At 29.9% G+C, this 26826-nt stretch overlaps 3 protein-coding genes across 8 annotated transcripts; all 3 read right to left on the bottom strand.

Annotated features, from left to right (window-relative positions):
- Positions 1-718: 718 nt before the first annotated feature.
- On the bottom strand, positions 719-5336 carry LOC101205993 (transcription factor PIF5). Of its 2 annotated transcripts, none has more exons than XM_011655687.2 (9): positions 5136-5336; positions 4066-4151; positions 3001-3919; positions 2815-2913; positions 2671-2736; positions 2281-2346; positions 1880-2185; positions 1652-1778; positions 719-1062 (listed from the first exon to the last, which is right to left on the bottom strand). In XM_011655687.2, exons 2-9 carry the CDS (start codon positions 4128-4130, stop codon positions 1058-1060), a joined length of 1653 nt encoding a protein of 550 aa, XP_011653989.1. In that variant the 5' UTR covers positions 4131-4151; positions 5136-5336; the 3' UTR covers positions 719-1057. The 2 variants fall into 2 exon arrangements, with proteins under 2 accessions (XP_011653989.1, XP_011653988.1); XM_011655686.2 differs by lacking the exon at positions 5136-5336 and adding an exon at positions 4914-5068.
- A 4797-nt stretch (positions 5337-10133) lies between these two features.
- LOC101205532 (uncharacterized oxidoreductase At1g06690, chloroplastic) lies at positions 10134-15054 on the bottom strand. Of its 2 annotated transcripts, XM_004149470.3 has the most exons (10): positions 14665-15048; positions 13786-13877; positions 13650-13690; positions 13119-13283; positions 13010-13032; positions 12819-12890; positions 12488-12655; positions 12161-12243; positions 12023-12085; positions 10134-10476 (listed from the first exon to the last, which is right to left on the bottom strand). In XM_004149470.3, exons 1-10 carry the CDS (start codon positions 14882-14884, stop codon positions 10291-10293), a joined length of 1113 nt encoding a protein of 370 aa, XP_004149518.1. In that variant the 5' UTR covers positions 14885-15048; the 3' UTR covers positions 10134-10290. The 2 variants fall into 2 exon arrangements, with proteins under 2 accessions (XP_004149518.1, XP_011653986.1); XM_011655684.2 differs by having other exon boundaries at positions 12023-12243; positions 14665-15054.
- Positions 15055-18314: 3260 nt separating this feature from the next.
- LOC101208824 (uncharacterized oxidoreductase At1g06690, chloroplastic) lies at positions 18315-26424 on the bottom strand. Of its 4 annotated transcripts, XM_031883774.1 has the most exons (11): positions 23442-26419; positions 23117-23231; positions 22692-22783; positions 22270-22310; positions 21414-21578; positions 21311-21333; positions 21123-21194; positions 20731-20898; positions 19525-19607; positions 19340-19402; positions 18315-18602 (listed from the first exon to the last, which is right to left on the bottom strand). In XM_031883774.1, the coding sequence occupies exons 1-11, from the start codon at positions 23556-23558 to the stop codon at positions 18417-18419; spliced, it is 1125 nt and encodes a 374-aa protein (XP_031739634.1). In that variant the 5' UTR covers positions 23559-26419; the 3' UTR covers positions 18315-18416. The 4 variants fall into 4 exon arrangements, with proteins under 4 accessions (XP_031739634.1, XP_031739633.1, XP_031739635.1 ...); XM_031883773.1 differs by lacking the exon at positions 22692-22783 and having other exon boundaries at positions 22172-22310; positions 23442-26424; XM_031883776.1 differs by lacking the exon at positions 22692-22783 and having other exon boundaries at positions 18459-18602; positions 19362-19402; positions 22172-22310; positions 23442-26422.
- Positions 26425-26826: the final 402 nt, after the last annotated feature.

The raw sequence follows: 26826 nt of genomic DNA, 5'->3' as shown, positions 1-26826 counted from the left end.
TTGTCACTCTAGTTGGTTGGTTTTTATTTTTAATTCTTTTTTCCTTTTCTATCAAGTGGGGTATGTGAAGAAAATGACCAGCAATTTGTAGGGGGAAGAAGAAATTAAAAGCTTTGAGTTGTGAGTGGGGACATGAATGGCCATGAAAGAAGAAGACATACCATCAAGCAAGTTGGCAAAAGATGGGACCAACTTTTGTGAACAAGAAAAAGAGAAAGAAAGAAAAAATCAATCTCTTTCCAATCTCTTTCAAACTCCCAACAATCAAGAAAAAGATAGGGATAAGATGTTAAAGCTCAATACAGAGCTGTCAATATGCTATACCCATTTATTGAATGGTCCTTATTTGATTATCTACAAATATGTCTAAGTCTAAATCTTCTCGTAGGTCCCATCTCATCATTCTATCCCCACCCACTCTCTCATTCTAGGTCACCCAACCCTCTGTATGTACATAACAGGAGAATAATTTCCTTTTTTTTTTTTACTTGCTTTTGCTTTTCTACCTTTTTCTTTCTTCATTTATTCACCTAAAAGCTTAAGCTAGTGAATGAACATAAATTCAATATCATATCATTTAACAAAGTAGATTAAACAAAAACACAAGTTCAAAGATTCAAGAATCAAGGAGTAGACATGTAAACAGCAGCAGGATAATATCAAAATCAACTTATTTTCAATTCATTGACAGTTTAAGAGATAGTACATACAAATGAGCTTAAGCTGGACAGAAACAAACTAGTTGATCTTATTTCGTAAAGCGTTCTTTGACAAAATTTTTTTGTTAAATACCTTGAATTGCAAGATTTGAATCTTGAGTTTTTAGCTGTCTCAACAATATACAGATTAATGAAGCTTCTTCCATTACTATTATGTAATATGGTAATGAAGTTGGAAAGCATATAAGCTGTGTACTTGGAGGGCAAGGAGGCAAGAATCTGTATCAGATATACACAAAGAACCAACAATCATGGTTTCCACCATATCGAGGAATGATGCTTCGCAATAAACCGAGAAGGAACCTTAGCTAACTGATAAACATGGATAATTTCACTTGTCAACCTGTTAACATCAGCAAAAGAAAAAGACTGTCAACGACAGCTACGTGACCGAGAGACACACTTGCGGTATCAGATTCAAAAAGAGGGAATGCAGTTTTAATTCCATAGGGTATTTGTCTTTCAATTTGGCCACCGTGCATTTACACTCGAAACTACGACTTGTAAAGAGAGCCACTAGTAGGGAAGGAACAAATTGGCCGACAACTATGCGAAAATTTTTGAAGGGTAAAGATTTAGATGACTTGGTACCCTTTTGGAGAGAGAAAAAGGTAGGTGCCTATTTGAGAAGATAAGGCATCATATGAACTCAGTTATTTCTTGTAACCACTCATTATGTCCAAGATTGGTAGAATCAGCAAAAAAAGGTTCTCAAACTTTCAACATGATTCATCCACTTACTCTCTCTCCCCCCTTATGCCCCAAACAAGGGACAGGCACTCTTGCGAAGATGTTAGATTTGGACAATAACTAAATTATTTTACTACCGACACATATAAACATCATTGATTACTATAAAAGAAGTCGTATCCAAGTCAGATTAATATTAATCACTTGTTAATGATACAATAAGAAAGATCCACAAGACTTACCCAAATTTCCATTTACAATATCATTGGTTATAGATCCTCCAGCAGTAGGACCACTAGCAGGGCCAGGTGCTGCTGCAGGTTGACTCTGCAAGACTGCTGAGGGACAAAATCTGAACACATTTATGGGCTGAAGAACAAAACAAGATAGAATTAGTCAGAATTGTTAGTAGGCTTTTTTTACAAGAAAACATCCAAAGGAAAAACTCCAAACACAATCTGATTTCTAACCTGTGAGGTAGGTTGCATATGATGGAATCCCATTAGACGAGCATACTGCTCTTGCAAAGCGGGATTCTGCATCTGATTTTGATAATTCATCGGGTTGAACATTTGCGGTTGGCACATCATAGGTTGGTTTGGTGTTGGAGCCACTGAAACTGATTGATCGACAATCGGGACCCGAGGTAATTGCATTGGGTTGTGAATTGAAGGCATTGAAGGTTGGGCCATACCCATGCCCATAGCCACTCGAGACATGTAATGTTGAACGCCGGGAAACATCATGGGCGCCATCCCACTTCCCATCCACATTACCTATTGAACATTAAGCAATTACAAAAGAAATTTGTGGCTTGTATTGTATGTAGAAAGATCAGTAGATTTTGTGGAATTCTTGGTTAAACTCATACCTGTAGTTGTAATTGAAGTGACTTCAAATATTCAATAGCTTCATCTAGCATTGAAGCTTTGTCAGTCTGTGACAAAAGGACTAATTACTAAAGAGTACAAGATTCAGGTAGACTGAAAATTTTGAAGTCACGCAAGTTGAATGAATTTGTTTCAATCATTGTTAGTTCCAGCTTGAAGTTGACATATATAAATTTATGACAAGTAAAAAGAAAAGGAAAAAATCCTTTACACGTTCTTTCTCGATTAGATCCAACAACTATTACTAAGGATAAATCCGAAAAGTTCTAGTTAGACTTTTCTATTATCGCTAATAACGTTGTAGCAAAATTTAATCATCAAGAAATAATAAAGAATTAAAAAATGGAAGACTAGATGTGGTATGCAAATACCTTATTACAGTGTGGAATGAGTTCTTGCAGTGCTTTCATCTTTTCATTTATCCTTTCTCTTCTCCTCTGCATTACAAGCAAGCTTTTAACATAGGATTCAGTATAGGAAAAAGATTGACAAATGGGGAACTTTTAATATCCTACCCTTTCTGAAAGGTTATGCACTTCAGCAGCACGGGTCCTGCGAGAAGATCCAGATCGTGGAGCTGTCTTGTTTCCCTCAGCAGATTCGAGTTCAGCAGTCTACAGAAAATGTTAAGTTGTGTTCACGTCTAAAAAGTATAACTAATGAGCCTAGCAATAGAAAAAAAGAATGCTTGATAATTTTACCTCACTTTGGCACTCGGATTCTTCTCCGTCTCGGCCTTTTCTTTTGTTGCCGTTACCTCCAGTAGATTGTCCAATTGTTCTACTTCTGTCCATACTACTTCCCGAACCGCCTGAGGATGAAGTGGCAGTTGGATCCATGGTCTCAGTTTTGTCCCTCTCACCTTGTGCAACCATCTTTCTATTATCTTCCTTGGAGAAACCAGCAGATAAACCAGCATTTCCAAAACCACTTGTTGAAACTCGGCTCAAATCCAGGTCATTTGGATTAGGAACTTGATTGCTACCACAATGGCTCGAACCAACTGTCATTCCCGAACAATCTCTTCCCTCTCCCTGTATCAAGTTTCCAGACTCTCTCCCCCCATTTGATGATCCCAGGTCACCCTTCAAGGGAGGCACAGGAACTTGAGAAAAATTCACCAATTTTCCTAAATCTCCTAAATCCTTGTTCTGCCGTGACGAATCTTGAAACTGAAATCTCGGAGGAGGCATAGTGTTCATAGGGAACTCTGCAAGAGATGCAGGCGGCTTCGAGTTTTTCTTCACAAAATTCCCAAAAGTAACATGAGTAGCAGTATCAAAGGCACCAAATCTTGTTTGCTTGTCATCTTGGAAATGTTTGATAGGCTGCTTAACAATCTCAATAGGATCAGCAGGTGGTAATTCGGAGAAGAAATTGGAACAAAATTCCTTCTCGAACGAATCATCAAGCGGATCTTGTATCCAAGAGACTGTCTCATCATCTTGAATCAAATTGCTTGAATTTCCACAAGACACATTACTCCTGTAAAGTGGTTGATTCTGTTTTTGAAATTGCCTTACTTCATTAGCAATTAAACTTGATTTTCTAGCTTTTTGGCTTTGTAAGACCACTTGACCATTTCTCCATAAAAGTTCCACAAGATCATCATGTTCAGGTCTGCAAAATCCCCATCCAAGCTTAAAGAAAAATACACAAAATACCAAGCTCAAGAGTATACCAATATTTTCCCCCTCTCTTAGAAATTTGAAACAACTAGATAGAGAAAGAGAATGCAAAAAGAGGGAGAGAAAAAGAGAGCCAACCCCATTGATTTCTTAGCTGGGGGAATGTCACCCTCAAAATTCCAATCAGGAAAGCAATAATTCATGGCTGCTTTGACACAGAATCTCTGTCAAAATGAAACAATAAATAAGATAAAGAAAATAACCCTAAAAATCACAAATTAGGAAAATATTCTTGTTCTGTTACAACAACACCAAGCTTTAATCCATACTTTGAGGCTTGAAAAGTAGAAAACAAGAAATCCCCACAAATTATTATTCAAAAAAAACTACAAAATCTAGGTTAGCAATTGACCAAGAAAAGAAATAAAATAATTAATAAAGAGATTTGCTGTCCCCATTTATTAAAACCCATGAAATTAAGCAAAAGAGTGAGAAGAAAGTCCAAATAAAGTAGTATTTAATGACACTTTTAATTAAATAATTTACACAATTGACTCTCTAAACCAAACAAATCATTAGAAAACACCATAACCATATCAACCCTTTCAAATAGAGAAGAGGAAACAGAATCTTGAAGAATTCAGAACACGAAACAGAGGATTCAGAGAGGTTGAAAAACAAAACAAAATTTTCAAAAAAGGGGCAAAAGCTGTCTGTCTAAATTGGGTAAAAACACATACAGAAACCGAAACAGAAACTTTCTTCCCCAAGAACCAAATCCATTATTTTATATTATCACCACAATTCACAACGACTTTAAAATAGATAAAAGACACAAAAAAGGGGTTTCAATGGAAACACCAAGCAGAAAAAAGAAGGAAAGAAGAAAGAACCCCTAAAAAAGGGAGGGGAAGCAAAAAGGAGAAAAAACCCAATAGCCATAAACAAAAAAAAAAAAAAAAAACATGACGAAAAGAAACAAAAACCTGAAGAAATCCCAAATTTCAGCTGGAAATTGAAGTGACCCTTTACTTAAAATCTGTTTCTTTCTCTTTGTAAATGAGCAAAAAAGAAAAACTCAAACTCCAGAGCAAATGCAATGGAGGAGGAAATGAGCAATGGACCAAAAAGCATTTAAAACCAATGGTGAAGGAAAGGGACGTCACAAGCAGAGGTCAGAGCAAAAGATTCGGTACTATAAGCAATACCAAGTGAGCTACACGGGAGGACAGGTGGCGAATTGTCAATGCGTCTGTGATTTTCTTGTAGGACCAACAGGTGAGCTTCAAGATCAATTTCCATGGAGGAAAAGCTAATTTATAAATTATAAGAATAATAATAATAAAATAAAATAAAAAATGTCTTGAAGAGGAAAATCTACATCTTCAACCTCATGGAGGGTGCAATCTGAAATTAGACAGAGGTTTGTGCCATGTGTGCAATGGCAGAAATAGTTTTTGTGTTAATTTTTTTTTTTTTATATATTTCTCAATGATGAGAGAGAGAGAGGGAGGGGGACAAATGTGGTCAGAAGAACAGCAATGACAACTCACCCTCCTGATTTAGCCTATTGGGAAAGTTATGTTATCTTTTAGGCTAAAGTACAAATTTTGTTTATCATTTTTCCTTCTTCTTCTTCTTCTTCTTTTATTTTTATTTATTTTTATTTTTTTTATTTATTTAGATTTTTAACCTTTCCTTTTGTAACAAATAAAATTGGAGATAGAAACTTGCATTTACTTAAAAAACAAAATATTGCTTTAATTTTTAGTTTTAAAAACTTTACTTAGAAAACCATAGTGTGAAGTAGAAAATTAACTAAAAAACCTACAGGTGAAATTAGTTTTATTTTCATGTTATTGAACTTTTAAAATAACAAATAAATTTCTAGATTCATAATTTTATATCTAACATGAAACTCATTTAGAAATTAGTGAATCTAACCAATAAATAACCAAATTTTGTATGTTAGGGATATTAAACATTTTGATTAAGAAGTTTATTCAATAAAAAAAATGAAAAGTTCAAACACATACTAATATATAACTTTAGTAGACTGTTTGACAGGAATTCTTCTAAATTATAATATGTTATATTTCGTAATCCCCAACTATAGTAATCTTATTTCTAACATATTTATTACTTTATATTTATCATTTTTTATTTGCTAAATTTTATTATTATTTTGCATTTATCACTTCAACCACAAACTATTATAACTAAATGGACTAAAATTACATAAAACTAAAATAACTAATTCATTATTTCAAACATCTAAAGTATAAATAATTAGTCTATTTTGTTATTTTTTACAATTTCTTTATATAATAATATATTTGATATAAAATTAATTAATTAATTAAAGATTAATATTTGAAATTTTTTCGAGAATAATAAAAGAATACAAACTATTTATATTTCACGACAAAAAAAACTACTGCATACAAAAAGTCATTAAACTTTGTTTTGGTATGATATAAACAATTGATCCATTTTGTCATTTTTATAATTTTACTTGATATAATTTTTATTGAAAAACAAAATTAAAAAGTTAAATAAGATATAAATTTGTAATTTGCAATTTATACTGTTTTGTAATTGATGACAATGATGTTAGTGCTATAAAAAGGTGATTTAAGCTTTACAACATACATACATATATATAGTGTTAAATTAGGCTTTGTGGATATTAAATATGAGGGAGAAAAAAATGTGATCATTTAACTTTTGAATATTTATGATGTGGTATCACAATTATAGTGTAAAATTATTTGTCACAATTGATTTGACTTAAGATTTATGTGTTGGGAATTTCTTTCAATTGTTACTAAAATTGTATATATAATCTATGTAAAAACAATTTTTTTTATTTACCATTTTCATACATAAAATTGAAGTTGTCCAATCCTAAAGTATACCTAACCTAAAATTATTTTTGAGTCGTTATTAAATAAAAAGTGTAAGTTCATAATTATACTCTCTAACTCGACATCAATTTGATAGGAAGAAAAAAAAATCATGTCAATTTTCTTAACTATAAATTTTATATAACAAATTTGAAAACAATTTGTTAGTTTTCAAATCTTGGACTGGATTTTTAAAATATTTAGAACGAGGGTAAAAAATAATGATAAAATTATAAAATAACAATAAAATTTTAGGATTTATCGATGTGAGTGTCTATTATGATATTGATATACTAAATAAAAGTCTATCAATATCTATCATTGATAAATTTTGAAATAATTTATATTTTTTTAAAAAAGTCTATCAGCGATATATGTCTATCAGTGATAATTTTGCTATATTTGCAATTTTTTAAAAATATTGTTATATCCTTAATTATTATTGTTAAAATAGTCATCTATTGCAATTTTGTTAGTTTTACTATTTTGTAATATTCGTCCAGTTTACATTTAAGTATATGAATCAAAACATATAAATATATATAATTACAGGAGCAAAGAGACAAGGAAGATCATAATAAGTAAGAGAGGAAATTAGCATTTAAAGCTATAGTTTTCAAATATGCAAAGAACATGCTTCCCTCACCTTTATTAGGTTTTGATTTTTGCCACTTCTTTTCTACCATCGATGATATATATATATATATATATAAACAAGTTCAACCAAAAATAGAAAGAAAAAAAAAAGTTTCACCAACTCCAATCTCAAGCAGTCTCAATCAATAAGGCTAAGATTGGTAATGTTTTTCATGGAGATTATACATATCAACCTAAAAAGTTCAAATGATTTTAAAGTTGTGAAACGTTTAACTTAAAAGATTATAATAAGTTTAGAATCTATTTAGTTTATACATTTCTTTCTTTTAGAACTATTCAATAGAATTTTTTTAAAAAATTAATCAATATATGGTATTTTAATTTACTAAATTTTTGAAAAATTAATTTAGATTTAGCGTAGGGTGAAATCTTAAAATATTTTATATATATTTAGAGGATCTATAGCTTCTAAAAATATCGAATAGGTTAGGTACGTTGGAGACTTATTAGACACTTTAAAGTTCATGACATATAAGACACAAAACTCAAAGTTTATAAATTTATTAAACACATTTTTTCTAAAGTTTAATTTACAGACCAAATAACACAACTTCCTAAAAGTTTCGAACTCAGTTTTATAATCATTTCATTTTTAAAAGTTGCATTTTTTTTACAACTTCTTAAAACCTAAAAAAATTACTATTTTAACGAAAATTCTTAACCATACTTTTAGGTAAGAAACAAAAAAAATTGTGTTTTTTTTAAAAACATTTTTAAAAATAGTAAAATAAATTAAAATATTTTAGCTATAGCATACTAATCACTACAGTAAAATTTATTAAAAATTATAAATATTTTTATCAAATTTGCTATTTTTGAAAATTTTTCTTTTCATTTTAGTTTTTATAGTTTTTAAATTTTTATTAGATTTAAAAAAAAAAAAACAATTGATAGTGATATTTTATAAGGTCAAAGTTTATCTTTTCATAAAAGTGTTAAAAATTATTTGTAATCTTCAAAACCGAAATTATAACTTAAGTAATACAACTATTTTGGGTTATTATATTTTTATATTAATGAATCTGTACACATTGATTTTACCATTTTATATTAAATTAAAATTTTATGAACTTATTAGTTGAACTAAATTGTTGTTAAGGATATTTTAGGAAGATTAGTGAATTGAAATGTAACATTTTTTTTTTGTCATTCTTGTTTTTAGATTTCAAACGAATTTTTTTCAAAATTAAAATACACTAAACGTATCTAACATATCTAACATAATGTTACATACATATACATACATACTTGTGTATCTCTTAAGACTATTAAATAAATAAAAAAAAGTGGCTTTATGCTCTTCACTTATACACTCCTATCCTTTTTTCACCCTTTGTTTGTTTGCTTCTTTTTCTTTCCTTTTGTTCTTATATTTTTGGAATATATATATATACTTTTCTTTATTTATTTTCATACCAGATATTTTTTTAAACAGTAAAATAAATTAAAATATTTACAAATTTAGCAAAATTTTAGATTCTATCACTAATAGTCTTCTATCACTATGCATATCAATGACTATCAGTAATAGATTTTGCTATAGGTTGTAAATATATTTTAAAATCTACTATTTTTAAAAATTCAAACTAAAAGAAAGTATTAAAAGATGAAATTTATTATATTTATCTATATATATTTTAATATTTATTTACAACCTATTTACAACCTATATATATTTTAATATAAAATGCCCATTTGGTTAAACTTCCAATTTTCTTCAATTTTGGTTAATTTTGGGAGACAGATTTTGCAAGTGAATATTTAATGAAAATATATGGCTAAGAACATTTAGGTAAAATGATTAAAATAGCCATTTTAGAATTCAATCATCAAAATCAAACAAATTTATAACTTTATAAACTAAAATAGTCATGAATAATTAAAAAAATATTTTAAACGACAAAACTTTTAAAAATATTTACAAATATAACAAATTATCACAATTTGTATGTGATAAACAACGATGATCGATCAAAATAGACTATCTTTCTAATAGACATAAATATTAGTTTATTGCAGTCAACATTAAATAGTCGATAACAGTTCCTTATACTTTAGTTCATTTTAGTATATTTAAAAATAACCCTTAACAAAATACTCATTAACATGTATATTTTTAAAAGCACAAAACTTTGCTTTCTTGGCTGTTTTCCCATTTATTAAGACTGAGATGGGAAGAAAATACCAAAATTTTAACAAGCCATCAAGAAAAAGAAAAAGAAAAGATATTTTTCTTTGTGAAATTGAAAGCAAAGACAAATAATTTTAAAGTGCTTTGATTGACTACCATAAACAAAAATTAATTGTTTTTCATATCAATAAAATTGTTTTTCATATCAATAAAATGTCAATTTTATATTTGAAGTTGTATAAATTTAAACCATATCAATTTAAACTCAAACTTGGGACCATGTTTAACTCAAACTTTGGAAACGATTTCAATTTAAACCTTGAACTTTAATAAGTATATCAATTTAAACTTTCAACTTTTATAATTATATCAATATAAATTATAATTTATTATTTATTTGAATATACTTATAAAAATTGATATTTATATAGTTACGAAAAATTAAGGTATGAAGTTCAAGATTTAAATTGGTAATTTAAATTGATATAATATGAAGCTTTTAAACTCCAAACTTCAACAAGAGTTCAAATTGATATTTTAGAAGGAGAGAAAGAGAAAGAAGAAGCACAAGCCAACAAACTATCTTGCAAGAAATGTGAAAGGTTGTGGAATAAAATTAAATTCTAATACAAACTTTGATATATATAATATATATATTCATCAATTAATTTAGAGCTTCTCAACAGGGAAACCAACAACAGGTTTGATTTCTTTGGCCAAGGAGCGAAGTTCATTGATTTCTTCATTGGAGATTCTCCAACCCAATGCACCTGCAAATTCAATAGCTTGTTCAGCAGTTTTTGCTCCCGGGATCGGCACGACGTTTTCTTGTGCTATTAACCAGTTCAACGCTACCTGATCATAAAGAAAACATTCCACTTCTCACCAAGATTCAACATTGTTATGATAAAAGTGAGATAGAGAAGAAGAAATCAACTAGCATAAAAGTCTATTTGATCTTTCCTACTCTAAACTATGCACAGCAGACTGCAGACTTTGAAATCGTGTCATAATGAATTGGAGTTGCTCAGATTTAACAAACACAAATGAAGAATTTTAGGGCTGATAGATTTTACTAAATACTGAGACTAACCACCATTATAAACAACCTATATGCATATAGAAGAAACAAATCTTGGGTTGTATGAATACTATTTTTTTCCCCTTATAACTTATAAGGAATAGAAGTTCAATAGTGATTTGAATTTGAAGTTTGACGTGATAGAAATTTCAAATATGCATAATATAAGGAGCTGCAATTGATTAGTGTTTGAGAATGATTTTGTCATTACTTTTAATGATTCAAAATCAATTTTGAGAAAATGAATATTACATCTAAAAGTGTAAATTTAATATTAAATTAATTGGGAGTGATTTGGTTTCTGAACTCGACAAAGGTGACTAATAATTTTAAAATCACCTACCAAAAGTGTACTAATTTCACATTGTGGTTTCTAACTTCAACAAATTAATGGCTTACAGTTTCATTAGATGAAATATCAACTTTCTTAGAAAGTGTGGGGTTGGGGGTTGTAGTTGCAAATTTAGCAATTAAATTTAAATTAATTAAATATATAGCAAAATTTTAAAAAATTTACAAATATAACAAAATTTATCAAATTCTATTAATGATATAAGTCTATCAGTGATAGATCATGTTGCAAATATTGGTCTATCACTGAAATACCACATGAAGTCTATCAGCGATACAAGTCTATCGGTGATAGTTTTACTATATTTACATTTTTTTAAATGTTGTTATATCTTTAATTATTATTGCTAAAATAGTCCTCCATTGCAATTTTCTTTTTCCTATTTTTACTGCACAATAGTAATTAATAGCCATGTTAGGAATACAAAAGGTATTGTAACATTTAAAAAAAATTGTAAATATAGCAAAAATAGCTTTGTATCACTCATACACTTGAGGTGATAGATCAATATTTGAAACATGGTCTATCGGTGATAGACTTCCATCATTGATAGAATTTGATAAATTTTGCAATATTTGCAATTTTTTTTAAAAATTGTTATATACTTAATTATTTTGAATCTAATTGTTAAATTTGCCACTATCAATTTTTTATTCTTTTAATTAGGCTTACCTTAGCCTATAAATTATTTACTTTTTTAATATAAGAACAAAATATAGTGGTTTTTCTCTCGGTACTCGAGTTTTCACGTAAATTTGTGTGTTCTTTGTCTCTACTTTCAATAATCTTGTATACTTATGCAAAACGAGCAATTACGACATATTTCAGCACAAAACCGAGAGGAATGGAAAAGAAAGAAGAGGAAACAATCATCAATAACTAAAACTGATCTCAAACTAACGTTCAACATAAGAGGCAAAAGACTTACCTTAAAATTTTAACTCAACAGGGAAAGTTAAGGAGCTGACCTGTGTGGGTGTTTTATTGTAATTCTGTCCTATGTCACGGATCCGGTTCAGAAGAGGTTGGAGCTGCATATTAAACGAATGCTTAAGAAACAGAGTGAAACGTGTTACGGATTTGTTTAAAATTTTAAGCAGCTCGACCTTTGCTAAAAACTCTGGAGTATATATTCGGCCTCGAGGACCAGTTGGAGGATTTTCAGGAGTGTACTTTCCCGTGAGAACGCCTGCATAAATTTACATAACACGTTACTCATCTCTGCACTAGGAGTATCAATCTCAGAGAAGGAGGATGGAATAAACAAACAAAACAGCCAAGTTAACTTAGAATTACATAGAAAACTGTATGCAATATGGAAGCTTATTTCCTTTCAGTCAGATGCATAAATTGACAGGAATAACGTTAAGTCAAGTCAGCTCAAAGGACAAAGAGAAACCATATGATATTTGAGACAACCTGGGCGGATTTACCTTGAGCAATAGGCGAATAAGCAATTAAGGTGATTCCAAGTTCGTCACAGGCAGTCTTCACACCGTTCTCTTCTGGTAGTCTGTATATAAGACTATAATTGACCTGGTTTGAAGCTAGTGGAATACCTCTTTTCTTGAGCTGCTCATAAGCTTCTCGAAGTCGCTTTTCTAGATTGTGGAACCGTACAGAGTGTTTCAGTTCAGGAATAAGGAAAAAACACTGAGAAAGAACAGTTCTATTCTCTCTCTCTTTCTCACACACACACAAGTTTTTACTGCAATGTTGGCACAATCAGTTATTGGAATTTGGAAAGACAGAATTAGAACCTACCGCTGTAATTTGAAACACCAACTGCCTTCACAAGTCCCTGCTCAACAGCATCTCCAAGACCATCAATATACCCTGAAAAAGGATATATTAATGAACTAAGCTTCTTCTTAATCTGAACGACATAAAAACATATGGCCCACAATCTTTATGGAGTCAAATGTTCAGAAATTCAAGCTTCAGGTGTGAAGAACCTTCATTTCCCCATACTCCAGGCCTGAGAGCCAAAACCAACGAGTTAGGAACTACGTAATCAAAACTACTAGTAAAAGAAGGCCATTAGAAGAGTCAACAAGCACAGACCAATGAAGTTGATACAATTCGACCGATGCAAGACCAAGGCGAGAGAGGGAATCCTTAAGTGCGGATGTGACACTTTGACGACCAAACCTCCATGGCAAAGCAGCAAATTTTGTGGCAACTTCAACCTCAACTCCTGGATCCTGTGCCTTCTTTTCTTTAATATATCTGTAGCAACATTGGGAACTGGAAGTCTTAGGATACCTACGAGTCTACATAAGTATAGACTATAGTCATATGCAAGGAGGGGCAAATAGGGGAAGTACAGAGGAGTTAGTTAGGAGAGAGAGATTGTATATTCCACTATCGAAAAGTAAACGGTGAAGGGAGAGGTCTCATTTTGAGAAGTTATTAGTGATAAGAGTGAAGCCCTCTCGAATAGCCTAGGCTGAAACATAAACTGGGGTAGCTACTAGCTTCTAGTCAACAGTTCTGGGCCTTCGGGCCACTTTATTCAAATACAATTTGTAATCTCGTTTAACAAATACATAGCTAGTAGTTGTTTTTAAGACACCGAATCATATCCAAATGTACCTTCCTAGAAGAGTTTCTGAATTTATAGCACCTAAAGCAAGCTGCCAAAGAATAAGATTAATGCATTTGAATTAGCCAAGATCTTCTATGGAACATTAAGATAATAAGTGAAGATAACAGTGTATTTATATCCCACTGAGGAGCCATAAACTTCAGCAGTATCAATGAAAGTAATGCCACTGTCAACACTGGCATTAAACGCAGCCTTAGCAGCCTTGGTCATCACATCTGAATTACCACAAAAAGAGAAATCAAACACGAATATACTCTACCACTATTGGAAACAAAATTCAATCAAAATATTAGTCACCAACGCCTAAATCAAAATTAGAAAGGAAAAAAGAGTTGAACCACAGTGATCTGAAGACTTTACAGAAAGATTTTATGGAACATGTGTTCAGATCACTGGGAAGAGGAAGAACCTTATCCATGGGCTGTTCTATAAGGTTTATCCCAAGCAAGTGTTTTAAAAAAGTAAAACCAATTACCCCTTACTCTTATCAAAGTTCTTACAGTGTCAACTCCTTCCATCAATATCAACAAAATTTATACAGAAGGACTTTGAAGCACTTTTTAGAGGAGTGTCAATCAAGTGTTCTTCCAAAAAGAAATATTTTAAAGTGATTTCAAGAATGTTCGGAGTGAATTTGAAATCACTTTAATGTTTGGTTTTACACTTCAATTCTCATGGCATCAAAATTGATTCTGAATTGTAGAAGGCACGTTTAGGAGTGATTATAAACCTAACAAAAAACGATTTCAATAATTTGAAAACCACTCCCCCTTGAGCACTAACAAAGAGAGATAAAACACATTGGCTAAAAGTGGTTTTATTATTTTTCGAAAGTGAATCCAAAAATACTTTCCAGCGCTCCAAACTCATTTCTAATGTCATCCTACAAATTATAGGAAACAAGCAGCTCCAGTATTTGATATACCATCAAACAACTAATGAAGAAAAACGAAGAATCAATATCAAAAGCAATAATTCCACATTCCAATTCATGGAACCTACCATTCCATCCAAAGTCATTCCAGTAGCTGTTATCTCCCCAAGACCAAGCTCCAATTCCAAGCCTACTGACTTTGAGTTCCGAGCCACCCAGTTTCACCTTCTCTTCTTGTGATGTCAATGTGCCAAAATCCTTAGACCCCAGAGCCCTAACTGTGAAAATTCCAGTGCGATTCAATGGAGGAATTGATAAAGAAGAAACGGAACATAAATGCACCGCCATAGCTCAGGCAGTGGCAAAAGGTGAAAGGCAAGTGAATAGAAGGTTTGAGAGAAGCAAATTAATGGCGGTAGAAGATGTGAGCGAAATATGAAATGAAGGAAAGCGGTTGGCCCAAAACCACATGATTGTCTGTTGGAAGCAGGAGCACGAAAACGCTTTGTAAAATGTCATTTCAAATTTGGTTAGATGACGGTTTCCACTTTGTTTCGTGGCTTTAATCCTTCCATATTATTTTGCATTTCTTTTCCTAACGTTTTACACATGTTACTTCCTACAAATATCCAATTCTCAATTTAATTACTACGAACATTTACAAAATATACCAAACTTTTACTATCAATAATAAATAATATTTAATATTATATTAAATATTGAATATGTTTTACGTGATGATATGATTAGCAGAAGTTTCTAATCATGGATTGGGTTGAAGACATTTTAAACTCAACCTTTGAGTTGTAAAAGTTGTGGACTCAAATATCCATTATTAAAAGATGAACAACTCAACCTTGAAAAATTAAATTAACTCGGGTCATTTATGTAATTTCAGTTTTAAAAGAAAAATAAAAAATAATATGCAAAAACTTAATTTAACTATTTTTGTATACATAATTAATATTAAAATCTCAATTTCTATTTATATAATCAAAAATTTTCTTTCTCTTTAGAAGAAGAATTTGCAAAAATAGCAAAAAAAAAAAAAAAAAATTATGATAATAGAACCTACGTCGCAATATTTTTTAAATTTGTAAAAGTAGCAAATTTAGAAGTGATGACCATTTGATAGTCGTATGATTACCGTTTGACAGTCTTTTGATATCACTAATTTTATCATATTCGCAATATGCAAAAAAATTGGTGTCATTAACTATTTTTTTCTAAATGTTTTGACAATTTGATGCAACTTCTCTTAAAAAAACTATTTTTAGTAGTTGACCTTCGAAAATAAATTTTTAAGAACCATTAATGGAATTAAATAAAACTAATATATATATATATATATATATATATATATATATATATATAATTTTAAAAATAATAAGTTCTGTAAGTAAACGGATGAATTAATTCAACTCATACACTTTTGTTTATTTGAACTCAATTCAGTCTAAATAGATTGATAATCCATTCCAAATATGGCAAGAATTGGATTGAGTTGATCGATTTTTTTCAGTCATCTAATTTTTTAAACACCTCTAGCTTTCATGTTGCTATTTTATTATATTTAAAAACGAAAATTGAATGATTATGTCGTTTAAAATAATTTTTCTAAAAATTTAGATTTAGATATTCTTTTAAAGTTATTTCTACTAAAAGTAAAAACTCAACGACCAAAACGTACGTTTTAAAACAAGAAATTAAGAACGACGTGAACTTATTTATTTATATATATATATAAATATAAAAGTAGACTTCATTAATACAAAGAGTCCAACTCAAAAAAAGTTTTCTATATACATACATAGAATAATAAAGATTGAAACAAAGTAATACGAAAATAATTTGATCCATAGAACTCAATTATCGTCAACAATTCTCTACAACAATTTCCTTAATTGTCTAGTGAATTCTCATATACATAAATTAATTGGAATCATTATGTTATATTACTATACCACAATTTCGTCATTGGACTTCCATATTTATTCAAATTTATTTTCTATATCAAGCCTATAACTTTAGTTTCTATATTTTATATAATAAATTTAATCTTTAATTTTGGCTCTTGAAATTAAAGAAAACCATCAAAAAATAGTAAAGAAAAAAAAAAAAACTATTTACATGCCTTATAAAAATTAAGTGTAATGGACTTTGTAGTTTTCTTTTTCTATTTTTGAAAAACATCATAAAATTAATTCTTTTATTTATTATGACAAAACATAATATGTGAATACATTTCAAACTATTTCAAATTTTGTTGTAAAAAAATAAATTATCTCACGGGATAGTTGCAAATTTAACAATTAAATTTAAATTAATTAAGTATATAGTACAATTTAAAAAAATTTGTAATAGCAAAATTTGTCAAATTCTATCAATGATATAAGTCTATCACTGATAGACTATGTTGTAAATATTGGTTTATCACTGATATATCATATGAAATCTATCAGCGATACAAGTCTATCAGTGATAGTTTTGCTATATTTGCAATTTTTTTAAATGTTGTTATATCCTTAATTATTATTGCTAAAATAGTCCTATATTGCAATTTCTCTTATTTTAAATAACAAAATGTTTTAATATATTATCACGGTTTATTTATAATAAATAATATAGATTACTGTTTGGGTCTATTATCTTGGTTTATCACGATTTATTATCACCGTCGATAGAATGTGATATTTTAGTTCATTTTGTTTATTTTTAAAAATAATCCTTCCTCAACGGTAAGATTAAGATTATTTTATTAAGTAATGCATGAACTTAATTAAAACTGGGTACATATACTTCAAATTATAGAAATCAAAATTGTTGGTTTTTTTGTCATTAAAGAATTAATAAGATTTCTTTTTATTATTTTGTTAAGAAAAATATTATTAATTATATTAATAGATAAAAGATTATCCTTCTTATTATGAATCTTTATCTTAATCTTCTTAAAATAAGATCGGAAAGATATACTGGTTTTTTCTTTAAAAATGGTGAAGCTTCTGCATGCAGGGTTGACGATTTATGAACTTTTTATTCAAAAAGATAATTTTTGTGGAAGTATAGCTTGTCGAAGATGTACGATGATCACCTTCTGTGATATGAAAGTTTAATAAGGAATTATTGACTATTGTGACCACAGATGAGTTGATAAGAAATATGAGAGAATGCTGAAATAGTTACTGCTGTCAATAAATTTGGGGAGAGTTTGAGTTTATCTTCAAGAAGATTCAAGCACATATTCAGGAGAGCATACCTTTATTTAAGCTTATGCTTTAATTTAAAAAGAATTGTTTGTAGGGATAAGTTGATAACTTTTTTAATCTTTAATAACATTTCTTATTTGAACTAAGAAGCTCTTCAAACAAAAGTGATATTTACCGAACTGGGTTATCAAAGTCTAACCCAAGTCTTATGTGTTGTTTGTTTTTCTGTTATCTAGTTATTCTCATAGTTAATTACATAAGATATAACTAAAGGTTATTATTAATCGAGATAGTTGCAAATTTAGCAATTAGATTCAAAATAATTAAGTATATCGCAACATTTTTTTTTTTTTTTACAAATATAGCAAATTTGTCAAATTCTATCGATGATATAAGTCTATTACCAATAGACCATGTTGCAAATATTGGTCTATCACTGATATACCATACGAAGTAAGTCTATCACTGATAGACCATACGAAGTCTATAAGTCTATCAGTGATAGTTTTGCTATATTTGTAATTTTTTTAAAATGTTACTATATCCTTAATTATTATTGTTAAAATGGTCCATCAATTACAATTTCTTATTTCATTTCATAATATCGATAAATATATCAAATGAAACCTTTAACTTTTAAAAATGAAAAGGATGCAAATACGACTTAATCTAATTTAGAGTCTTTCAAAAGGAAGACCAAAAAGAGGTTGAAGTTTAGAAGCGAAGGAGCGGAGTTCGTGTATTTCTTCATTGGAAATTCTCCAACCCAAAGCACCAACAAATTCAATGGCTTGTTCTTCATTTTTGGCTCCAGGGATTGGCACCACATTTCCTTGTGCTATCAACCAGTTCAACACCACCTAATCAATAATTAAACCAACAGTACAGGTTACATCTTTATGAAAATAATATTTACACACACAAACATTAAATTTTGGAATTTGAAACTATCTTCATTGAAAGTTATAAAATGATAATCATCAACAAACTTTACAAAACTACCCTTTCTTTCTCTCTCTTTCTTCCTGATCTTTGCATATATATATTTCTCTTTTTCCCTTCCACCCTCTTCTTCTTGATCTGTAGCGAAATCAAAAGTTTCCCCTCCCAACACCCACTCCACAAGCTTTGACAAGCCCTTCTTCTTCTTCTGCCCACTTTTTCTTCTCTCTCACTTTACTTTTCTGTTGTGTTGCATGCACAGTGCGCAAGCACCGAATAACATAACAAGAGAAAGCGAAGCAAGAGAGCGCATTCGTGCTCACTTGATGGTTTCATTTTTAGTAATTTCATTCGAATTTAACATCCACAAAGAGTAAAAGATGACTATTTGGATCTTCTACGAAAACCTCTAAAGTCTAAGAGTGTCATAAATTGATCTCCCCTATATTTAATCTCTTTACAATATTTTAGATACCACGATGAATTAAACAATCTACTTCGTTACACACTAAAACATACCATTCAGAAAAGTTATCAAATAAGCTCTAAAAACGGATATGCTAAAGGTAGAGATAACACGCATCAACAAAACAAATAAATAAAAAAAGAACAAACATAGTTAATTGTATATACAAAGGAAGTAAAGTAAAGTAACTAGTGTGGGGGATTTATTGTACTTCTCTCCTATGTCCCTTATTAGATTCAAGAGTGGTTGAAGCTGCACATGTAAATTAATTAAAAGGTTTAGTCACAAATAAATAGAAAATGCCGTGGTACCTTCTTGTTTAATTTTGTTTTGTTCTTCGTAGATTTAAAAAAATATTTTTTTTTTCTTCTAACCTTTGCTAAAAACTCTGAAGAGTAAACTAGGGATCGAAGGCCAATTGGAGGATTTGTTGGTGTGTACTTTCCCGTTAGAACGCCTGTGATTAAGAAACCAAGCTTTCAATAAGAAAAATATCTAAAATCTAAAAATGAAAACAATTCAACAAATAATTCATTTAGACGATCGTTATAAGATATGAATCATGTTCAATCAAAGAGAAGGACAACAAAACAACGGTTGACTCACATGTATAAAAATGACAAAATCTTTTAATCATGGCAAAATTCAAAATTATAACTTTTTCTTTTTACTTAATTCTCATAATACCATATTAAAATTATTTACATTTTTTAAAAACTTAATTAACTAATGTATTTTAGGTTTTTCAATATATTCTTAAGAAGAGGTTGAAGAAAGATCCCAAAGTTTCCAAATTGTAAAAAGAAAAAGAAAAGTAGAGACAATTGTTGGTGAGGTATATATCTCTCCTTTAATTAGTAATCTAAATATATTTGCCAAATAAAAGTGAATAAAAATGTGTATGTGCATCCAAACAATATTTGGGTGCATTTTCGGTTTGTAAGGGTAGAAAAATTTAAAAAATATTTATAAAAAAAAAAAAAAGAAAAAAAATTGTTATTGAGAACTCCAATCGAACCACTAACTAAGTTCAACTGCAAAAATTGAGTATCTTAAATCACCAACTCGATCCAAAAGTTTAACCTAAGTGGGTAAAGGTGAATTTAATTCTATATAATCCAACAAGGTGGAAATGAATATTAATTTGGGAGTAAAACAATAATGAAGAAGTTTGACCGACCCAAAAGACACTTAAGCTAGTGGGTGAATATGAATTTAATATTGCATCAATCATTGAAGACATTCAAGCCACAACCGGTCTATGGACAAGCCGATCTTCACTTTTCAAAAACTACTCGTCTAATACTTTTGCTTTAAATTTACATGCTTTCGTTTTGGGATAATCGGGCTGCCCTCTAGCCTTTCTATTCCCCCGCTTCTTATAATCACCTTTTATTATTAATAAAGTGGGACTATAGCTGATGCTATGATATGTCCCCCATGTGGAGATATCCTTGCATCAGCTATCCTAAAGTATCTTTATAAAAAAAAAATCAATCATTGAAGATGCGACTCAGAATATACGTGAATGAAATAATTTTCTATAAAATACATTTAGTGTTAGGTGTGGAATTAATTACCTTGAGCTAAAGGTGCATAAGCAATCAAGGTGACCCCAAGTTCATCACAAGCAGCCTTCACACCGTTCTCTTCAGGTAATCTATATATGAGGCTATAATTCACTTGATTTGAAGCTAGTGGAATACCTCTTTTCTTTAGTTTTTCATACGCATCTCGAAGTCGCTTCTCTACATTATAGAAAATGAATATAAGACATAAACACAACATGACATGCATGCATGCATGCAGTGGAAATTTATAGAAGAAAATAGGATACATATACGACCAGAACTACACACTTTTATTAACAAATATATTTCATTTTTATAGGACAACAAAAATTATAAAAGGTTTGCCATCACATTATTAATTAAGTTTGTATATATACCAAAATTAAGATTAGAACATATACCATTATAATTAGAAACACCAACACCCTTCACAAGTCCTTGCTCAACAGCATCTCCAAGACCATCAATATACTCTGAAAAATGATTTCTTTATGAACTTAATTAGGCTTCTTCTTCACAATCATATGGTCATTAAATCCTTCAAAAGAAAAAAAAAATTCAAATAACTTTCAAACTACTTTGAACAAACCTTCATTTCCCCATATTCCAGGCCTGAAATTCAAAGGGATCGATGAGTAAATAACTACAGTAAAACAAGAACATGAGAAGAGAGTTTAAAGAGCAGCGCATACCAATGAAGTTGATACAAGTCAACCGATTCGAGACCGAGACGACAAAGTGATTCTTTGAGAACACTTACGACACTGTGACGACCGAGCCTCCATGGAAAAACCGCATATTTGGTAGCAATTGTGATCTCAAATCCAGGATCCTTTCGCTTTCTTTCTTTAATGAATCTAAAGAAAAACTTGGAATTGTTTTTTATTAGAAGGATTTCGAGCAAGTGGCTGCCACTAATGCATAACCTTAGGGGTCGTTAAAAAGTGACATACTTTTTGCTTTGTAGTTTATAGAAACATAATTAAGCATTTGATAATTACTACAAATTCGTTGATAAAGTTTCTTGTTTTTTGTTTCTCATCTTTTAAGAGAAAAAATTGCTTGATAATTGTTTATGTATTTCTTAGTTCTAAATTATTAAGAAACTAAAAAGAAAAATTGTTATCAAAATAATCTAGTCTCTTAAAAAGATAAGAAACAAAACGAACAAGATAAACATAAATATTCCTAAACTGATTTTATGGGTGTTTAGAACACTGATGAGAGTTGGTTGTTATAGTTAATTATATGTTATATATGATAGTTTGTGTTTAGAGTGCATATCATTTTAGTTTTGGAAAGAAAATAGGAAATGTAGCAACAAAAGAGAAAAATATAAATGATGAGTAAATAGTAAATGTTATATCAAATAGTTAAAAGTGTAAAGAGAATTAAAATAGTAATATTATGCAGTTAATTATAGATTATTATAATAGTTGTAAACACTAACTGATATTGAAGTCTCAAACGTATGCAGTGTGCTGTAATAGAACAATCCACCCGTTTAAAGTTGTTTTTCAAATATTCCCTTAGTGTTTCAAACAATACCTTCCTAGAAGAGTTTCTGAATTTATTGAGCCTAACGTGTACTGCATAAGAAAAGGAATTAACGATTTCAATTAGCAAATGTCACTTTTGGAACATAATTAACAACACAGACCTCGTTTGTTAACTATTTTGTTATTAGTTTTTTTTTTTAAAAAAAATTAAGTTATAGATACTGCTTCAGCCTTCAGCTTTCTTTATTTGTTATCTACATTCTACCAATAGTTTTAAAAAAACAAGACAAAAGTTGTTTTGTTTTTTTTTTTTTTTTAATTTGATTAAGAATTTAACTATTATGTTTAAGAAAAATGCAAATCATTGTAACAAGTACAACAAAAATAGGCATAATTTTTTTTTAAAAAAAGAATAAAATTGTTACCAGACGAGAACTATATTAACAAAAATAAAATAGTGATATATCTCACTGGAGCGCCATAAATTTCAGCAGTATCAATGAACGTAATGCCATTGTCAATACTGGCATTAAAAGCAGCTTTAGCAGCTTTCATCTTCCTATCTGAAGTCACACGCCAAGAAAGAAAATTTCCAAACATCAATTATTCAATCCAAGTATACGTTAGCAGATACGACATTAATCACTATCTTAACATCAATTTTGGCTTTGTAGTTTATAGGAACATAACAACTCTCTCTCCTTTCCTTTCATCATTTTCCAGGAAAAAAAGAAAACAACAATTTCTGTATTACCAATCTCAATCTCTTCTTTCTCTACATTAACTTTGGTAAGAAATTTTGTTTAACCAAAATAGTTAGTGAATAGAAAAAAGAAATCAAAATACACATGATATATTATTATTTTGAGAGAGAAAGAGCTAGAGATGAAATGTACCATCCCAATCAAAGCTATTATTATTCCAATAGATGTTATCTCCCCAAGACCAAGCTCCAATTCCAAGCCTACTTACCTTCACTTCAGAACCCCCCAACTTGATCACTTTCTCTTCCTGTCATTACATACATACAAAATTTATATATACCACCAAGCTTTATAACATTAATTAAGCTTCCATTTCCTAACCTTTGTTTTGGTTTTTGAGTTAAAAAATTCACAAACCATTTACACTCCATAGTTGTAAAAAATAAAAAAAGAGTATTTTAAGCATAAATAAGAGATGTTAGATTATGAAGGGCAAAGTATTAAAGAAATATATTACCTCAAAATTAGGAGCCACTGCCCTCGGCCTCACTGGAGAAACTCTATTATTGCCTTTCCCACCATTTATGGAAAAGAAGCAGCAGCAGCAGCTGTAATAATGGAAGGCCGAAGCCATGGTTCTACGGCGGCGCCACCGCACGGTTTAAGAGATAATAGAAGTAATAATAATGTATTATTAGTTTCAGTTTGTTGAAGAAGAAATTGTTATCATATATCATTGTTTTGGATATTTTTTAATATTTGATGGAGACGGTTGGAAAATACAAAAAATAAGAAAACGTGGAGGAAGGAGAATGGTTTGTCAAAAAGAAAAACAACTAGAAGATCAGAGGTTTCATTTAAGACACAAAATTATCTTGTGGTATTTCTTCAAAGGGATCTTTTCTTCTTCTTTTTGTTTTTGATTTTTAATTTTGATTTCGATCACAAATACCCTTTTGTTACGTGGTTTCATCACTACCCTTGTTTTAGTTTACTTTTCTTTCTTTCTTTGAGAGATGTAAAATAAAGAGGATTTGATCACCTATGATATATTTGGCATACCTTATTCCTCTCTTGATCTCCATGTTTAGTTGGGTTAATGATCAATCAACCAATTCGTTGAAAAGGAAGGCTTCAACTTCAACCTTGGTCAAGATTGAACGTAGCTTGGTTCAAGTCTATGATCTAAACTATTTTATTTTCCAAGGCGAATTTGGGTCCAACCTTTATGGTTTATGACTTTGAAATTCTGTCTTTTTCGTGAGACTTTATAATTTTCCAAACTCTTTTAGAGTTTCTTCTTTTTAATCTTTTAGTCCAAAATAATTCACAACATCCATTTTAGTATTAAACTGTTAGTTGGTTGATATACATTCGTTTTAGTATTATTAAGTACATGAATGATATAACTTAGTGTATCAAACATATAATATGTATCAATGTTTACTAGTGAAGTATATTAAGTGTATCAACAGAGAATCTCAAGTGTATTTTAATCAATTGAGTGTATCGGTAGATATAGAAAGTGTATCAATACATCAAGGGTATCAAACATATGAACTGTATCAAGTGCATTGAATTTTTCAAGTGTATCGGTGAAGTATAAAACGTTTATCAGTAGTGTATTTGGTGTATCAAACTTATAGAGAGAGTGTATTAAACTCATCAAGTGTATGAACAAATCGTAACAAATGTATCGACAATGCAACAAACGTATTATGTTTAGTGCATCAATGTATTTAATTGATTGAGTGTATTTGCAAAGTTCAACAACATATCAAGTATATCAAACAAATTATGTGTATCAAGTGTTATTTAGTTTATCGAGTGTATCAGCAAGAATAACAAGTGTTTAAAAAACACATCAAGTGTATCAACAACACATCAAATAATGCGTAAAAATGTTTATAGTTCTAGAGAGTAATTTTGTAATTTTGCATTTTCCAAATGTGGGGTAGACTTGAATTTTGTCATTTTTGGACAAAAATGATATGTCCTGGACTTAATTTATAAAACTAATTATGTTATATTTGGAAGAGCTCCTAATTTTTTTTTCTAAATTAAGGACATATAGTTTTTTTTTTAAAAAAGCTTGGGAAAATGTCTCAACAATATAATATTGCAATACCTTTATGAAATAATAGAATAAGTATTAAAAAAAAAAAAAAGCTGACAAGGTTTATAGATAATTCAATAAATTTACTCCTTATAAAAATTTGAATTTTCTTAATTAGTTGAAAAATTAAAAATTTTGGAACAATTTACAAATAAACTAGCAAAATAATATAGTTAATATATTACATTATTAGATCTGAGATAACAAATATAAAGCTTAATAGTTAATATAATCGAGTTTAAGAACTAATTAAACTGCAAACCTATATATACACACACACACATTTATGGAAAAATATAAACTTAAAGTGAGTCTATTTAAATAATCTTTTGTTTTATGGTAAGCTGATTGACTAATCATTGAGGTTTGATTTCTTGTGTGAACTTTTTAGTCAGCAAAATATAAAATTGTTTACTTGAAATTTCCCTTAACTAAAGCCATGCATGCAGTGAAAAAAATCTCAAATAATGTTGTTGCTTTGTGTTATTTATTTTATTTATTATTATTAGTAAAGAGAGAAAATGGGTAAAGTTACATAATGTTTTAGATTATTATATAAGTTTTAAGAGAGATCAAAATAATTTACAAAACTCCTTTTTTTCTATTAAAAAAAATCTAGTGAAAATCATCGTAATTTTATACTTTTTTTTCAAATACATACTTTAATTTCAAAATGAATGGATAGATAGGTGAATATCGAAATTAAGAAAGATTACTAAACATGGAAGTAATTTAATTAAGTACTTCTTTTATGATTAAGTAGGATGTATAAACAATATATATAGTAGGTAAGAAAAGGGTATATATTAAACCCTCCAAAAAAAGAAAATTAGGGTTACACAAGACCAGTGAGAGAAACATAAAATAGTAAGAGTTTTTAAACTAACATTTCCTATTATATATCATCCCATCACCATACCCTAACTAGTATAATATTTTTGCCCAAAACCCAAAACCCAAAACCCAAAAACCCCACTCCTCCCATAATAATGCAAGTGTTAGTAATAGTTAATAATCAAGCAGCAGGCGCAACATCAACTCTATCGTCGTCGTCGTCGTCGTCACCGCCATTTTCCCAATACACACAACGACGACAAACGGCTCCGTCGAGGTGCTGGGAGAAAGGAGAAGAAGGAGGAGCCATTTGCAAGGCAATTACTACCATAATTTTGGCAAGAGGGAATGAGAAGAAAGGAAAAGGCGGATGGATGGATGATGAGGAAGAAGAAGAAAGGAGAGAGGGTATTTATAGGGTTTATGCGTTTAGGAAGGGACAAATCTAGGGAATGATTTATAGTAATGTAGTTTGGAATCAGAGCAGATTCTTGTAAAAGAGAGAGAGTGCTTTTGTGGGTGGTGGAGAAAAAAAATGTTTGTACTTATTTGTTTATTTGTTGTTATTTTGATAACAAATTTAAAAGAAAAAGAAAAAGAAAAAGAAAAGAGGGTGTGAGTGGCTTTTATTTGTTTAGTGAAAGAGGAGATAGAGGAATGAGGAATGCATATGGAGGGAAGTTGGACTACACAATTATACACGTGGACGTGTAGTCCATGCACACTCCTAACTCTTACTATCTCGTGTGCATCATTTTACACCTTGGATATATTTCTTTTTTAATATATGTATATTCTTTTCTAAAATAACTCATTTAAGAGATACTTTGTCTTTTGTGTCAATTTTCATCCATTTAATCACAAATTTCATATCCTCTATATATTTTAATAAAGTTAAAACGTAGGGCATCGGTTGGATTTCGTGTAGCTTCGGAGACTCGAGTCTCGTCAA

The sequence above is a fragment of the Cucumis sativus genome, chromosome 4 (genome assembly GCF_000004075.3).
Source record: "Cucumis sativus cultivar 9930 chromosome 4, Cucumber_9930_V3, whole genome shotgun sequence".
Taxonomy (NCBI): domain Eukaryota; kingdom Viridiplantae; phylum Streptophyta; class Magnoliopsida; order Cucurbitales; family Cucurbitaceae; genus Cucumis; species Cucumis sativus.
Note: the sequence above shows the minus strand (reverse complement) of the source record. Positions and strands in the feature narration are given on the sequence as shown.